We start from the raw sequence: 16,048 nt of genomic DNA, 5'->3' as shown, positions 1-16,048 counted from the left end.
GGGGCTGCCTGCCCGGTGGCAGCTCCCATGCCGTGCACGTTCATCTTGATGTGAGAGAAGAGATGGGAGCCAGGGAGCCTGGCGAGGGGCTGGAGGGGCACTGGCACGTGGTCGGGACCGGTGGATTTAGTGCCGGCAGCTGAGCTGTCTTCACCACCCCGGGGTTTGTTTTTTCCAGGGTGTTACGGAAGCAGAGCGAGCGCGGTGCCGGGAGACCCTACGGCACGTCCTGGACCGTGTCTACCAGCCGCCTGTCCTGTCCTGGACCGTGTCTACCAGGGCGGGGGGGTTTTTTTAGCGTCGGGGCCATCCCCGGCGCGGGGCGCTCGGAGTGCGTACCGCCCGCGGTGCTGGGACTGTGTGTTCCCACGCTCCGAGGATGCCTTTGCTGCTCTCCTGGAAACGTTCTTACACCTTAAAAACAAGTTTAGTGCAGCACGCCCGTCCCCGAGTGCCGTGTGAACACACGGGTGAAGTTGCTGGGTGTGCATTGCTTGCGCGGCAGCAGCTCGGGCCCCCCGCTGTACAGGGGTGTGTGGGTGAACTCGGGGACTCTCATTGCCGTGCCGCGGCACGTGCCGCCTTGACTTGGCAGTTAGATCTGCTGTGCCTGGCCAAGCAAAGCGCCTTCTCTTCCAGAACCTGCCCCTTTCCGCTTGAGGGGATGAAGCGGTGCTGCCTCGGCACCGGCTGCTGTTCGTGGCTGTTTCAAAGGCTGCCTCGTGGCAGCGGGGAGGAGGAGATGGGGGACAGGTGCTCTCTAGGGAGACCTTCGCGTTGTGTTTAGAGTCCCCGGGGAAGGGGACTGCATCCCAGCTCCGGGTGGGTGTGCGCGTACCTGCCACGTCACAGCTCAGGGTCAGGATGCGAGGAGCTGCTGGCGTGCACGCGGGATAGCGCGGGGCTGCTGGCTCAGGCGCAGCTCTGTGCCACGCGCTGACCCTCCGGCTGGGATCGCATCCGATTCCCGAGCAGGCAGCAGCTGGCCTTCCCATGCGCGAGGGCTGCAGAGGGTCCATACGAGGCACTTGCGCGGGGCGGCACTCTCAGTGTGTGCTGTGGTTCTTCCACACAAAAGCAGGGGTCTCCTGGTTAAACAAAACCCGAGCTGATATCCCAAGCCGATATTTGGACGATGCCCTTAATAACACGCTTTAACTTCTGGTCAGCCCTGAAGTGGTCAGGCAGTTGGACTAGGTGATCGTTGTAGGTCCCTCCCAACTGAAATATTCTATTTCTATTCTATTTCTATTCTGTGCTATCCCCCACCAGTGCTGCGGTGCCAGCCTGCCGCCTCAGGGTGTCCGAGCAAGTCACTCCATTCGAACCGCTCGCTTTGTGGGTTCGCAGCCTCCGGACAGCTCTGCTGTTTGCGCTGTCCCGGGGGAATTGCTTTGCTTGACCAGGGAGCCTGCGGGCTCGCGGTGCCGCTTCCGCAGCCCAGCGCTTTGTGCCGGGTCCTGGCGGGGGTCACTGCTGCGGACCCCTTACCTGCATCGAACCTGACTTTGTCCCCTGAGCCACTGTTTTTGGTAACGAGGCAGAGCTGCTGCCTGACCCTGAGAGGCTTTAATTAAAGGCGGGAAGCCCTGCGCAAGGGGATGCTCCTGGGAAGGCTGGCCTCTCTCATTAAGCCCTAATTCGCTTTGTGCCACTGGATGAAGAAGTGATTTATTTAAAAGGTTTCCCTGTCCTGTGCTCCTGTCTCAAGTCCTGCAGGGCAGGGCGCAGGCTGTTTGCCTGTTAGCGAGGGTTTGCACAGGAGTGTGCAAATACGATGCTCAGCCTGCTCCTTTGTTTCCTTTCAGAATCCTCCCTCTCCCGGGGAAGAAACAAAGCCGGCCCTTGTGCGGGCTCCAGCGTGGCTGCGGCGCCTTTGTGGTCAGCTGCTCTCCGAGAGGCTAATGAGACCCAGCGGGGTTCAGGCTGTGGTTCGGGGCATCATGGAGGGAACAGGCGGTGAGTAGGGTGCTCCCGCGCTGCTCTTGGCTTCCAGTGTCGCAGATTAAAAGAGAGTGTGATGATGTGTCTGAGACGTTTCATCCCATGAGAGGCCCGGGAAAGACAGTGCCGTCACAGCACTGAAATGGGAAACAGCTTTTGTCAGGCCAAGCTGACTCTTCCACACTCACGCAGGTTTTGCCTCTGACTGTGCTGATCTCCCAAACCGCAGATGCCTTTAGTTCGTTGTCATGTCCAGACTGAAAGCATCCAAACTCATTTAGTCTGTCTGTGCCTCCGTGGGGTTGTACCTTGTGTGCATACGGAGCGCGGTTCGTTCCGAGGAGCTGCGCTGGTGCCGGTTCGGTGGGAGCCGTGCTCAGTGCTGGGCTGTGAGTAGCTGCAGGTGGAGTGAGACCCGTCCCGCTTCGGGGCTCGGCAGCCTTGCTCCCCTGCTTTCCATTTCCTGCCAGGGAGGGAAACTGTTGCTCTCTAAAAGCTGAATCCCGCAGTTCCTGGTGCCAAAGCTTCCTCCGGCCAATACCAACCTGATGACACCATGCAAGCATGACCTCCCTCCACCTTTTGGCTCATACACCTGTTTGTAGAAGTTGTTTTCCAGTATCAAAGGTCTTGGACAATAATTTTTTCCCCTTCTGTCATTAAGCCCAGGTCTCTCCTGAAAGATGCTTGGTTTAAAGAGAGTAATAAGAGCTAGAAATCCGATTTTTGGCCAGAAACATCTGGCTTCAGCCAAAACCTGCCGTTTGCTGTCAGTCTGAGCTGATCTTGGCTTTCTGCTGGTGTAGCAGGTGGCGCTGGTGCTGAAGCAGCAGCTGTGGACTGGAGAAAATGCGATGCGGTTGCAAAGATCCTGGCTTCTTGCCCGCAGCAGTGCCTTTCCCTCGAGGACTACTACAGACTGGTATGCCCCCAGGTAGGTCCCTCTCTCCCCGCAGCACGCCGGCTCTGGCTGGGAATGCGGAGCTGGCTCCTGGCTTGGAGAGTGTCAAGTACTGTCGCTTCTGCTTAAGCGTGGCCTGGCTCGAGGCAGGACAACGTGGAGATGTTTTTCTGCTGCTCTGGCAGTGGGACGTGTTTCCACCCTACTCTTGAGTTTTCCGTATTTGATTGAAATGCTGCATAATGTTGCCTGATCGCACGAGCTGTTCAGCGCTGCACTACGAGGAGCTCTCTGCTGTGGAGCTCTTGCTTCCAGCCTTTGGTGATGGGAGCGGTGCAGGCTCTTGGTTTGAGCCCAGAAACGCATCCTGCGTCAGCGTGTGCATGGGAAGGAGGCCGGCTCTTCCATATGTGGAATGTCGTGCCAAATGTCCAGCAAAGCAGCACACGGGAGGAGGCTCCTCAGTCTCTGCTGTTGGCTGCAAGGAGTCGGCCTGCCCCGCCTCCTGAGGGGCTGCTGATCTTTGTTCCTTTATCGTGGACTTTCCTTCCAGATTCTGGACTTGCTGCACATCCAGGACAAACTGACAGCGCGCCAGTTCCAGCGAGTGGCCACCACAACGCTGCTCACCATGGCGAAAGAGCACCCTCAGCTGGCAGAGAAGCACCTGCTCCAGCCCCTGTTGGCGCCGCTCCTGCGGTGCTCGGAGACAGCAGGTACCCGCTGGTCTCTGCCGAGCCCCAGCTCACAGAAGAGTCCGGTTTCTCTTCTCGCTGATCTTTGTCTTTCCATCAGAATTTTCTCAGGGGCTGGTGGCTGGGCTGCTGAGCGCGCAAGCCCAGCTCTGTCAGTTGTGAACGTGTCCGTGTGGCGGGGTGCACCATATTTACTAGCACTTGAGCCAAATTACTATAGCGTAAGAGCCAAGTAGTGGGGTTTCTGCCATTTGTTCTTTGGGAAACTCTCCAGTCTGACAGTCTCGTTTTGGGCTTCCGGACGGAAGCCATCGGTTCCCCACGCTGACCGAACAGCTCTCCGGGGAATAATCCATCAGGAAGTTGTGGTCTGCTTTGATTTGCTTGTAACCTTGCAGAGTTTACAACACTGCAGTGATATTTAGCGCCGCTAACGAGGGCTCATCAGCTCCCATGCTGCCCTGATGGAGGGGAGGGAAGGCAAGAGAACTATCAAAGTGCTTTCTGGTGCTGGGAATGGTGGGGTTGCTGTTCTGCTGGAGACCCCTCAGTATGTGGGGGTGCTGATACTTCTGCCCTTTGTTTTCAGAGCTAGCAGTGGAAGATTTATCAGCAGGGACGGTGCTGGTGACAGAGGCAGAGCTCGGCAGCTGTGTGGAAGATGTGCTCAAGGTATCATGTCTGATTTGGGCCTGAGGGTAGGCAAGAAAACTACTCTTAAGAAAGAGCTGGTTTGAGACTTCCTGAGCGGTTCAGTGTGTGTCTTAGACCATGACAAAAACCAGCGTCTCCTGCAGTCGTGATGCTGAGGCGAGGCCGAGAGCTGCACAGAATAACCGTGTATGCAGCACTGCACTTGAGGGACTGCAGCTTTATGCTGGATACCAGAGGCACTGCCTGAATCCTTTCAAGCATTCTCACCCCAAAATGTTCTGCGAGATGGCAGTGAGCTCTTGCTGGTTGTTTTTTCCCAGTCTTTCTGGTGTGTCAAAGTAAGAAGAGTCTGAGCAGTGGGCTGGTAGCCAGGAGTCTCCATGGTGCTCTCATATCCTCTTTCTCCATGAGCTGCAGCAAGACTTTCTGAGCATTGCTAAATTGCCCAGCTTCTACAGGACCGTTGTGCCTGGGTGTACTGTCAGAGCAGCTTCAGGACTGGGGCTGTGATCGTAGAGCAGGTAACAGTAGAGCAGGCGGGAGGTCCTAGTCAGGAGTACCGCTGGCCTGGCACGTGTTGCCTCAGGCTGTCGATCCCTGTCCAAGATGATGGTGCTCACCTACCATCATCAGAGGCGTGCAGCTGGTCAGAGGGAAGGGCGGATCGCAGGGAATCCTGTACGTGCCGAATCTTCAGAGGATGCCTCGGCTCTCCTCCCAGGCTGTCGCTGGCCCACCGTCCTCTTAGTGCCTCCATGCCTCAGTTTCCTTCCTGTAGAGCGTGGATAATACGGCTCCTACTGAGCCCACGGTTGCCTGTGTGGGAGGGAGAACCTGCTGGGAGCTGCTCTCCCTGCTTCCAAGGTCTGCAGAGGGCAGCCTGAGCCAGAGTGCTGGAGCTGGAAGCCTTTCTACAGCTCCTGCAGCATTAACCCCTCACGGCGGAGTGGGTGGCAGCCAGCTCTTGCGTTGGGCCAAAATGCTTCCGAATGAATGACCTGGAAAAGAGGGCGCTTGAGGTATCGGCAGGCGGCCGGCTGTGCTGGACTGCTCAGCCCTGCAGTGAGGGCAGCTTGGCAGAGCCCCAGGCTCGTCGCTCGGTGGTTGTGCAGCCAGTTGGCAGCGAGGCATTCGCAGTGGGCGCTATGAAGCGAGCAGATTCGGTGTGGCTCTGAGGCTGCTGAGCTGTCACCGGGGTGAAAAAGAGGGTGAAGGCGATCTCGGAGGCATCGCAGAGCCGCGGGAAGAGGTGGGAGAGCTGTTGCAGTTATCCTGGTGGCTGCTGTTTGGAAGCAGAGAGCGTGTGGGTAAGGGGGAAAGGGGAGGGTGGGCGGCAGCGCAGCCGCAGGGGAGGTGCTGTTAGTGGCTGTGTCCTCACCTCAGGTGTCCCAGAAACGGGGGGACACACTGCAGCTGGTCCCCATTGGGTGTCCCCAGCGGTTCATCTTCCCCTGCTGATATCTCTCAGTGGGCTAAAGGCATTACAGTCTAGTCCTGTTGGACAAGTAAGGTAAACTGATAATGATAAGTAAGGAAAAATGAGCGGCCTGGTTTGCAGGGACCATTCTGAGCTGAACCCCGTGACACGTGGGTTGCCGTGTGCATGAAGTTAATTTTAAAACCATGGGTGGGTAATCCTTCAGCAGCTGCTGCTGGGTGTCCAGCCACCTCCTCTGCTGCCCTGCCCTCCGGAGCTGCTCTTGGTGCAGGACAGTACCTGGAGGCGGCGGTGGGGCCTCGGAGCTGGTCTGTGTGCCTGGCTGCCGAAGCAGGAGGGATTGCTGAAGCTCAGCAGCTCTCCCAGCCCGACGTTCAGGCCCCGATCAGGTGCTGGGAGATGGGGAGAGTTCAGGAGAATGGAAGGAAACTTGGGTCTCATCGGAGGAACGCTCTGGCTTTGCCAATAACAGAGCACCTTCCATGGTAGAAGAAATGTCTTGTGGGCAGGACGGTGCAGATTTCGCACCTTCTGTGGAGCTCCTTCCTGCAAGGCGTCCCTTGCAGCGACAAGCAGGGCATTCAGCAGCGCAGATCTTGGCTCTGGCGTTTGGGGGAGAGGCGGGGTCCGTTCTCGTGCTCCCTGTGAAGGAACAGGGCTCTTCTGTGGAAGCCGCTCTTCTGAAACCTTCCCTCATCGCTCCTTTTTCTGCCGTTCCCACCAGTATCACCAGTGCCGCTCTTCCGGCTTCGCTGCCTGCCCTGACAGCAGCCCAGCTTTCTGCTGCGCGTTCCAACCCAGAAGGCCATCTCCAGCCCAGGAATTCAATTTTAAGAAACTGGTGACTTGCTTACTGGCATGCCCCTAGGCAGGCTAAGCTCTTAAATGCTGTGATTGTTGTAGTATTTTGCGTGGTAATGATCTGTTGTAACTAGCTGGCAGGCAGAGACCAGTCTGGAGGGCTGCTCTGTGGCTGCCGTTCACAATGGGAGTGCTGGGGGAGTGTGGGGCGGATCCCTCCTTAATGGCATAGCGCTGGAGGCTTGACAGCAGCCAGATTAGCGACGGAGACTCCAGCCTGGGGATTTGCGGGGGTTTCTTGCCTAGCAAGTGTCATTTGATGCTGAGTGGAAAACCATCCTTGGGGCTTCATCAGGGAGGCTTTGTGTACAAAAGGTTCTGGTTAGGAAGAATGGCTCCACGGGGATTAGCACAGGAAAAAAGGTCTGTTTGCATCAATACAGGAGGGCAGAACGTTATCAGGACAATCTCCCTCCTAGCCCTCCGACCTGGGTTGTCACGCTGCCTCCAGCAGGTAAAAGCTCTTTGGTCTGTCCCCAGGGCACTTCCAGCCCTGGGGCAGGCGGATTGCTCTCCAGCTGCGGAGGTCGGAGGTGTGGGGAGCGCTCTGGTGTGAAGGGACAGCATCTTCTGAGCAGGTAGTTCACCAGCTGACACAGCTGGAAGTCCCTTGGAGAACCTGTGAAGAGACTTTATTTCCCCCCCACTTTTTAAAGCTAAAAGCTATGGAGGAAGATAGAGCCTGCTAAAATGAGGACCTGAACACAACAACCCTGAGTAGACCCTGAGTCCAGCTGGGCAAGGCTTGGTATTTAACCATTTTCTAGACCGTTTTCCCAGCATATTATGGCTTTGACTGAAAGCATCCTACATGGCTTTCAGTTTCGGACAATTCCTTTAAAAGGATTCAGAAGGAAACATAATGTCGTAAGACTTCTGTGAGTGTTTTTCCTGTGCTCTGTGGGCAGCAAGGTAGGGCTTGTATGTGGTGAGCTGGTAACAGTGGCTTGCCTGGGAGGGGGTTGCTGGTTTCGTGAAGGAGGGCATTGACAGTGATTCGGGAGGGTGCTGCTTGAGATGGGGGAGAGGAGCACGGCCCTACAGCCGCCTCAGAGCACCTGCAACCCACTTGCTCAGCTCAGCACACGTCAGCCCAGCTGCCCTGCTAGGGACTGATCTCTCTATTTGAGATTTGGCTCTAAGTGCAGTATTTCCATAAAGATTTGCTAATTCAAAGGTGCCTGTTGCATCTCTCTGTAACACAAGACCTTACCACTAAGCAGCAGACTTCCTGAATAGCTAGCTGCAGTGTTCCTGTAGCTTGGGAGCCCTGCTGTGGTTAAACAAATGCTAGGAGAAAGATGGTGCTGAAGGCTGCTTTAAATACAGAATATGGCATAATCAGGGAAAACAGGCTCCAGACTGAAAGGAACAGAGGCTGAAAACCGTCCTCCCTGGTGGCAGCCGTTCTGTGCAGAGACGTGCTTTCTGTCCTTCCCTTTGCCTTCCCTCTGCTCCACGCAGGTGTCTGACTCTCCTCCCTGTGCCCTTCTCTCCATAGGTGTATGTGGTTGGAAATGACAGCTCGAGCCTGCTGCTGGGATCCTTACAGTCAGTCCTGGGAGTGGTTTTTTCCCTCTATTCCTTCGCCAAGCAGAATGTGTCATACTTACGGTAAGGAAGGATTGTGCACAGCTTCTTCTGGTGTTTCATCTTCTCTGTTCTGCCCACCTCCAAATGACATGCTCTACATGGGCATGTACAGAAGCCGAGACCAATTTTTCTCACCCTGAAGAGCTCTCGTTCAAAGTAGGCAGTAACCGCAGGCATAGGCACGGTACACGACCTTACTGCCAGACCTGTGCCCGAGGAAGCAGTTCTCGCGTTAGTTTTTTGTCTTCCCTGAAGCCAAAATGTTCAGTGTAGAGGCAAGCGTGCCCCGCGGGAGCCTTGGGAGCGCAGGTTAACTCTTAGTGCCCGCCTAGGAGCAGGGATTGTGATTGTCTGCGGACGGAGATGGTGATGCTGGGACCTGGCCGGGTGTCAGAGGGATCTGTGTACTGGGGATTTAGAAACAGGATAAAAACTGGATAAAACAGCTTGAGCGCTGGCTCTTGGAAATACAAGATCATTCTTCTCTGATCTGGGATCACTCTCTCCTGGTATGTGCTGGACCTGCCTCTCGGCAGTTGTCCCTCGCGCTGTGCCCAGCTCCCCCACAACTGATGGACGATGGTAAGCACCCCGTGTGTCAGTCACGGTGGCAGGGACAGCGGTGACGAGGTGCTGGCTGTCCTCTCTCCTTTCTCCTCCCAGGCTTCCCCTGGGCTGCCCTGAGTTTGGGCCAGCCTAGTAAATACGCTCCTGGTGGGTTTACGCTTTGCTTTGGTGATACTGGCACGTGGGTACTAGAGGCTTTCCCTAAAAGGTCTGTGTAGACACGGTCCCTGCTCTGCTATTATTAAAGACATCGTTAATCACTTTGAAGAGTAGTGAGTACAAGTTCGTAGAACAAGCCAAGCTAACACTGCTGCTGGGTGAACAGAGTCGCTGCTCCATTCTGTCTTTGCAAAGGAATTTGGCAGGGGTAACTAAAACCACAGCTGCCTGGAAGTGTTCGGGTTTCCAGACCCTTGGCACAGCGCTGCTATTCCACCTCATTAACCTGGCTCTTTCCTTGGCGGGGGTTTCCGTGCCACCTTACAGTGCTCCCCGTCTCCTTCCTCCTCTTCCTTGGCACAGCTGACAGCTCTGTGCTTTGTCAGGTTGGCGTGAAGCACCAGGCACGGCTTGCCGAGGCTGCGTGGAAGTGGCTGTCCTTGTACAGACATGCTGTTCAGAGTGCTCCCTTCCTTGCTGGGCTGAAATCTTGAAGGACCCAGATCCTTCCATCTGGGAACGCCAGAAGGACGGGATGTGCTGCTGATCCCCTTATAAACTGGCACAAAGGCCTTCAGCTGCCAGAGCTGTCGGCCCAGAGCATCCCAAGGAGTGTCCGTGGTCGCTCCAGAGCACTCTTGTCTTTTCCCTCGCCCCGAGACGCGTGCTCCCGTTGCAGTGCTGGTGTGCAGGGAGGGGTGCAGCGGGCAGAGCAAGGTCACCACTGCTTTCTCTCTCCTTGCCAGCTCCCCGTGCCAGGAGATCCTGCTGTGGTTCTTGGAGAAGTCGGAGCGAGAGGTGTCGCTGGCCGTGCTGGAAGGCTTTGCAGGGCTGAACAGCAGCGTGCGCGCCCTCCACCCGCGGTGCCGGTTCCGCACAGGCAGCGAGGGTGGTGCCAGCATCGCAGTGGAGGAGACCATCAGGTGAGCGCTGTTGGGGCAGTGCCGGGCATGGAGGGCAATCCCCAGGCATCAATTCAGTACGTAGGGCTTTTCACGGCATGCCTGGCAAAGACAGCCCAGGCGAGCGTGGGGCTGCTGGTGCCGTCCCACCACGGTCTCGTCCCGCCGGGCGCCCGGGTAGCTGGCTGTCTGCGCTGAGCTCAGGCAGGCGATGCTTCCACAGAGCCTCCGGGTTCCTCGTACGCAGCGCAGAGCTCTGACTTTAAGCCCTGAAAAGCAGCACGTTCTGTCTGAGCGTTAGTATGTGCTCTCCGTGTGCTTTTCCTGAGCCCTGAGTCCTGCCTGCGGGGTGTCTGGGAATGGGACGTGCTCCTTCAGTCCCAGCGCTCCCCAAATTCAGCATCCACCCTCCAGCCCGGGCCTGTCTCGTGGCAGATCGCGGCTGCGTGGAGCGAGTGGAATCCCTCGGGCGCAGGTGGCACCGTCGCAGCAAGGACTTTAGCGATGCCAGTGTGGTGGAGCCAGCGACTGAGCTCCCCTCCTGCTCTTGCAGATGGTCTCTACAAGTAGAGGCAGAGCGTGGCCATGTGGGGAATAAACTGCAGCCATTAGACTCCAGCCACGCAAACTGGGACTGTTCAGCAGCGTGACATTTGGTTTAAAGAGAGGTAGCTGTTAGCTGGCAGGTACGAGCCCAAGGCAGTGCTATCGAGCAGGCAGAGCACACAGCTCCTGCCCAGGAGCATCCGCGGGCTGGGTGTGCCGGCAGTTGGGTGCACCCGTAACAAAACCCCGTACAAATACGCTTGTTTTGGTTTCATTTCAATCTGTTCCTGACCTGAATTAGAAGAAGGTCTGCCCCGGGGTCTGCACTGGTTAAACTGGGTATTCTTTAAAATTACTCCTTAACGGCCCTGGCTCTGCCCGTGTCTGTCCTACTTTTATGGCTGTGACCGCTGCATGAATTAGCCAGCGCTAGTCCCGTTCTTTATAGGACGGCTGGATTAAATGTGTGTTTTGCACTCATGGTTTCTGTTAATGTTATTCCTTTAATGAATGCAGGTTAATTAATAAACTGAGTGCGTGGTCACGTAGACCAAATTAACTGAGCAATAGTTTGGCTCAGTTGCCTCCAGGCTTCTATTCTCAGTAGTGCTGGGAAGGCTGGTGCTGGGAAGGAAGGTTTCCAAGAGAAGGCAGAAGAGGGGTTTCACCTTGCCATGGAGTAGTTTAGAGCCAGCCCTGGAGGGCGTCCGGGTACGTTCGTGTTGGTGACACGGTGACCTGTTTCAGTGATGAAGATGAGGCCCTCTACCAAAAGGTTTCCTCGGAGCAATGCCGTGTGGAGAGCTTGGTGGAGCTCTTGTCTCACTGCCAGGAGAGTGGTCTAGCCGGAGACTTCTTCATCCGCTGCCTGAAGGTAAGGGCAGGCAAGTCTCTGTTTGGGGCACATCTGCAGGAACGGTTTCCCTGGGCCAAGCCGTCTGTGTGGCAGACGGCAAAGGGGACCGAGGGTCCCCTTACGTGCCTTGGGAGCACTGAGCCGGGGTACGGCACGCGGTGGAGCGGTCCTGCTGTGTGCTGGGCAAGAGAGCCTGGGAGAGGGAGGCAGCCCTGGTCCCTGAAGGGGTTAACCCTCGTTCCCCCTGGGCTCTTTCGACACCAGGAGCATGTCTGAAGTTTAATGGTGTGTTTGAGGCTGTGAATAATCCCTGTTGCTTCCTTGGCTCTAGCGGGGCACCTGCTCCCTTTGATCCTGCTCCCGAGCCCCTGCGGTTCCCTCCTGGCCTTGCCTGGGCTGGGCTGCGCTTTCTGTGCCCTTGCTGGCAGGTAGAGCCCTGTCCCGTAGGGGTTTGCAGCACCCTGGGTGTAGGGACGCTGCTGTGACATGGGTGGGACACCCAGGAGCTGTGGGCAGCTCTCGGAGACCTTGAGCTACCGAGTGGAACGTCCTGGTCGCGTGAGGCGTCCAGCACGAGCTCTGCAGAGGGGACGGGGGCTCCAGGTGCCTTTGTGAGCAGCCACTGCCAAAAGCAAGGCTGCAAGCAGAGACCCAGTGAGCCTGACAGCCCAGAAGATGGTTGGCCCTAGGAGAAGTGCTCGGGGGTGCTCTGTGTGGTGTCCACGGGGACGGAGGTTTGCGAGGGTTTGGCCTGCTGACAGGCGTGTGTGTGGAAGGGGATGAGGCTGGAAGAGGGGAGGTAACCGGGAGCCCTTTGCAGCAGGGTAGAGGTGTGGGTAACGCGGACCTGCTGCACCCAGGACCACTGGCGTGGTGACCGCGGTGTTCCTGGCACTGGTTTGCCTGTGTTTAACCATCGCCTCTCTGTGCCCTGTGCTTCCTTCCCGGCAGGCACTGACTTGCGTGGCTGCGGAGGACGAGGCGGCTTCAAACTCGGCTGCAGCGCCTGGAGGGAGTCTCCTGGAGCTGGAGCAGTGCCACGCCAGGCAGAGGAGGAAGCTGTTGGTCCTGCAGCTCGTGGCCACGCTGTGTGAGAGCGTCTCGGACACCGTGTTCACAGACGTTGCTCAGGTTGGTCATGGCAAAGCCCTGGGGGATCGGCGGCTGGAGCGTGTGGCAGACCAAGCTCTGGGCCGCTGGGCTCTAAGGAGACAATGGCTAAGAAACAGCTGGAGGAAGCTAGAGCATCCCCAGGAAAAGCAGTTTATTGATTCAGTTGCAAGTGTCTCAACAAGACACCGTCCTATGCAGTGCCGGCAGGAAGGACAGAGTCAGCTGCAGAGGCAGGAGGGAGCAGCCCAGCAGACATCTTTGTATTTGTCTCCGTGGTTGCGTGTTAAAAGCCAAGAGAGTAGAATCATAGAATCATTAAGGTTGGAAAAGACCTCTGAGATCATCGAGTCTGTGTGTTGATCAGAACTCTGACTTGCCAGCTTCTCATCTTTATTTTCAGCAAAATTTGCTCCCAGGTTTAACAAAGCTTAAAGACATCTGTATCCGACAGACCTTTTAAGCAAGTGCTTGCGGCTTATCCGTGGTGTTGGTGCCTGGTTTTCCTGGCACATCTCAGCAGCCACCTCTGGGCGCTGCGGTAGCTGGGCTGCCAGCCGGACAAACATGGCACGGCGCCGCCACCGCGTCCCGCTCGCCCCTGGTCCCCAGATAGGCCGTTGGTGGCTTTTCTCTGGTTTCTGCTGCTGGGACACCCACACCGCGTGGTATGTGCCGTCGTCAGGGTTGGCGTAAGTGTGCTCACACGGTCGGCACTTGTCCATGTCTTGATGAACGGGCAGCTGCAGAATTTATTAAATGCTGTAATTTCAAAGGCCAGCTGGGGCTCCTTCAACCTGGTACCAAAAAGGATTGTTAAAATATGGCACTTCTGTCCGCCCTGAGCCCACGCTGCAGCAGCGCTGAAGGGGGGGCCGGCTGTCCTGCACCGTGCCAGGTTGGGAAGGCTGTTGGGCGCCGAGGGCGGCGCGGTACGCCCCAGCTGATCAACGTATTTTAACTTCCTCATCCTGTTTTGCTTTGTTTTTTTAACTCGGTGACCTGGTTATGCCAGTTAACTGTGACTGGCTTGAGCGGAGGCGGTCACTGCTAACGCAGGTTTCCTCACTTTTCTCTTTGGGACAAAGGAGTCTTTGTCTGCGCTCTGCAGTGACAGAGGGGACCCAGCCGGTGTCATTGTGGCGCCCGCCGGTGCAGCAGCCAGCGCTGCTTTGTCCTCACCTGCCTCTCCATCGCACCCACCCGCGCGGGGCCGGCTCCGCTCCCTGGGTCAGAAAGTTGGGATGGGAAACGGGGGAAGGATTTTGCCAGGTTTCTGGGTCCAGTCGTGAGTCTAGTATAGAAAGAAACAGCCACCAGAAAAGAAACCCAGACAAAAAAAGCCATTATACTTCCACCTGGGGGTTGTATTTCAGGGAGCGCTCCCTCGGGCTGGGACAGCAGCTGCAGAGCTGTTTTTTAAGTGGGTTCCGCAGCACAGGGTTCCTCCGGGGCATTGGTTCTTGCTGTGGGCACTCCGGAGCGTGGCTTTGTGCATAACAGGGTCGGAACAAGTGGGATGCCTCTTCCCAAAGCCAGACCCCGGGAACGGTGGCAGCTGTGGACCCCCTCACTTGCACCATTTACTTTATTTACATTTTCCCCCCTCACAACCGAGTTTCATGAGATCGACTTGATTTCCTTCATACGCCAAGGATGCTCTCCTCCTGCATGAGACAGAAACGTGTCCCAGTGTTTTATTTTTCGAGCTTTTTTTTTTCCCCTTCCAGATCAAGGTGGGGTTTTTTTTCTTTCTAGATTAGGGTTCTTTTTTATCTTTGTTTTTCTCAGTAGCTATCTACTGATAGATTATTTATTCCCAATGTTCCTATTTTTTTTGCATTAAATATAATTTCAACCCATTCGGCTTGTGTGTCACTGTTTTGTGAGAGCAGATGTTCTGACACTTGTTTTTACTTTCTTGCTGTTTGACGGCATTTCTTTTCTGGACTAATCAACCCAGAAGGTACCTAAGGCTTTTCTGCAGCCCCTCCCAGCCAGCCTCCCTCCTCGCTGCAGTAGGGATGTGCTTAACGAAGCTGGCAGCCATCAGCTCTCCTGCTGATGAGGAAACGCGTTGCCTGCACCCGGGTGCCTGTGCCCCGGAGGCTGGAAATGTGGTGGTTTGGTGCGGTAGTACCTTGTTGCCCTCGTACTTCGTTTTCCAAAACGGGAGCAAAACGGTTCCTCTTCTTTTGCAACGCGCCTGTTACGCAGGAGCGACCCCGATCCAGCCCCTTCCCAGCACGGCCGGGTGCCGCCGCAGCCGGCGAGCTCCCCCCGAGCCGTGCGGTGCCAGCGCAGCTGGCAAAGGCACGGAGAAAATAAACTCACTAATTTCAAGCTCCGTTAGAAAGGCAGGAAGCCTGTGGGATCAGTGATGTTGGTGCCAAGTGTCGAGAGGGCCAACGCTGGCCACGTGGGATCGTTATGGGCTTGGGGGGGTGGAACCCCAAGTATTGTGAGAAAATCACAAAGTAAGTGGCACACGTGGTAAATGTCCCGGCTCCAGCGTCGGCGGCGTGTGGGTAAATGGTGTCTGATGACCGGGGAGCCGTGGGGCAGCCGGGCTGGGGCAGCCGGCAGGAGCTGGAGCTGTCCTGGGCAAGGGCAGGTGGCTGGGAGCGACCCCGGCCTGGGGCGGGGGCCGGGAAGGGGCTGCGCTCTTCCCCAGAGCTTGCCGGGGATGCAGGCAGGTGTGATTTTTCGTTGTCGTGAAGTTTATCTGAGCCGCGCTAAATGCCTGCTCAGATAAAGCCGTGTGCCGGCGGCCTGCAGCACCGGTGCCTTCCTAAAGACCACCACGTGCTCTTTAGTTCTCTCTGTCTCTGCCTCCATCTATTTTTTTAATTTTCTGAGCCCGAGCCTTTCTCTAGCACGGTTTCATACGAACCCTCCGTGTTTCCCTGTTGTTGCCACCACCCCGACCTTCCCTCTCAGACCCATCCCAGTTGGCTTTCCAGTTCCCATCCCACCGCACGGCCGCGGCGGAGCGGGGACAGGAGGCAGAGGAGGGGCTGGGCTGCCTCCCCCTGCCCCTGCAGCCCCCACGGGGGCTTCTGCTGCCAAAAGCAGCCACCGCGGTTTAACCATCGCCTTGTCCCGGGGCTGTGGCAGATGGGCAGCGTGAGCTTGCCCAGCCCACGCCGGAGCCCGGTGGCTGCGGCCGCTGATGGACCGGGCTGGCCCTCCCAGCCCTTCTCCCGAAATCCTCGACCGCCGGTTCAGACAGCCTGGCGCGGGGCTGGGGGCTGCGACCCCGCAAAATCAGCCCCTCCGTGCTAATGCCGGAGAGGTGGGCAGTGGTTCAGGGCTTCGGCGCCCCCGGGCCCCGGCTCCCTCCTGCAATCCTGGTGCATCCGCAGCTGGGCTGCACCAGCGCCCCGGCTGTCCCCCAGCTCCCCGGGGCTCCCCGGTGCTGCTGAGCCCGCTCACCCGGGCAGAGTGATGGCGAGGGAGCCGGGAAGGTGCTGGGAAGGCGACTGGGACGGGTCTGAGAGGGAAGGTCGGGGTGGTGGCAGCAACAGGGAAACACGAAGGGTTCGTACGAAATTGTGCTAGAGAAAGGCTCGGGCTGGAGAAATTCAAATAGATGCAAACAGAGACAGCGAGAGCTAAAAAGCACCCGGCTCCGGGAAGGCACCGGCACCCCGAGGTGCGGGCAGGGGCAGGCGGTGGCAGCCTCCTGGGAGCACCCTGGGGATCTCCCCCCCCCTAACTGCTCTTCCCCGCGCTCTCTGCTGACAGGTGGAGGAGTTCGTGGCAGCCACGCTGCAGCGGGCCTGCGTCAGCCCGGCGCGGGGCCCTGGCGCGGCGGCGGAG

At 57.3% G+C, this 16,048-nt stretch overlaps 1 protein-coding gene across 1 annotated transcript in view; it reads left to right on the top strand.

The window, feature by feature from the left end:
- Nucleotides 1-27: 27 nt before the first annotated feature.
- The window catches only part of TANGO6 (transport and golgi organization 6 homolog), a 26,317-nt gene continuing 10,296 nt past the window's right edge, over nt 28-16,048 (top strand). Inside the window, exons 1-11 of the mRNA XM_019474675.1 lie at nt 28-50; nt 179-335; nt 1,809-1,959; nt 2,754-2,878; nt 3,399-3,561; nt 4,130-4,212; nt 7,995-8,107; nt 9,559-9,735; nt 11,008-11,134; nt 12,068-12,247; nt 15,974-16,048. Coding sequence (XP_019330220.1) covers nt 28-50; nt 179-335; nt 1,809-1,959; nt 2,754-2,878; nt 3,399-3,561; nt 4,130-4,212; nt 7,995-8,107; nt 9,559-9,735; nt 11,008-11,134; nt 12,068-12,247; nt 15,974-16,048 — 1,374 coding nt within the window. The remainder of the gene's footprint in view (nt 51-178; nt 336-1,808; nt 1,960-2,753; nt 2,879-3,398; nt 3,562-4,129; nt 4,213-7,994; nt 8,108-9,558; nt 9,736-11,007; nt 11,135-12,067; nt 12,248-15,973) is intronic.

This window comes from Aptenodytes forsteri, unplaced genomic scaffold (genome assembly GCF_000699145.1).
Source record: "Aptenodytes forsteri isolate BGI_AS27 unplaced genomic scaffold, ASM69914v1 Scaffold269, whole genome shotgun sequence".
NCBI lineage: Eukaryota > Metazoa > Chordata > Aves > Sphenisciformes > Spheniscidae > Aptenodytes > Aptenodytes forsteri.
This window is presented reverse-complemented; position numbering and strand designations above follow the sequence as displayed.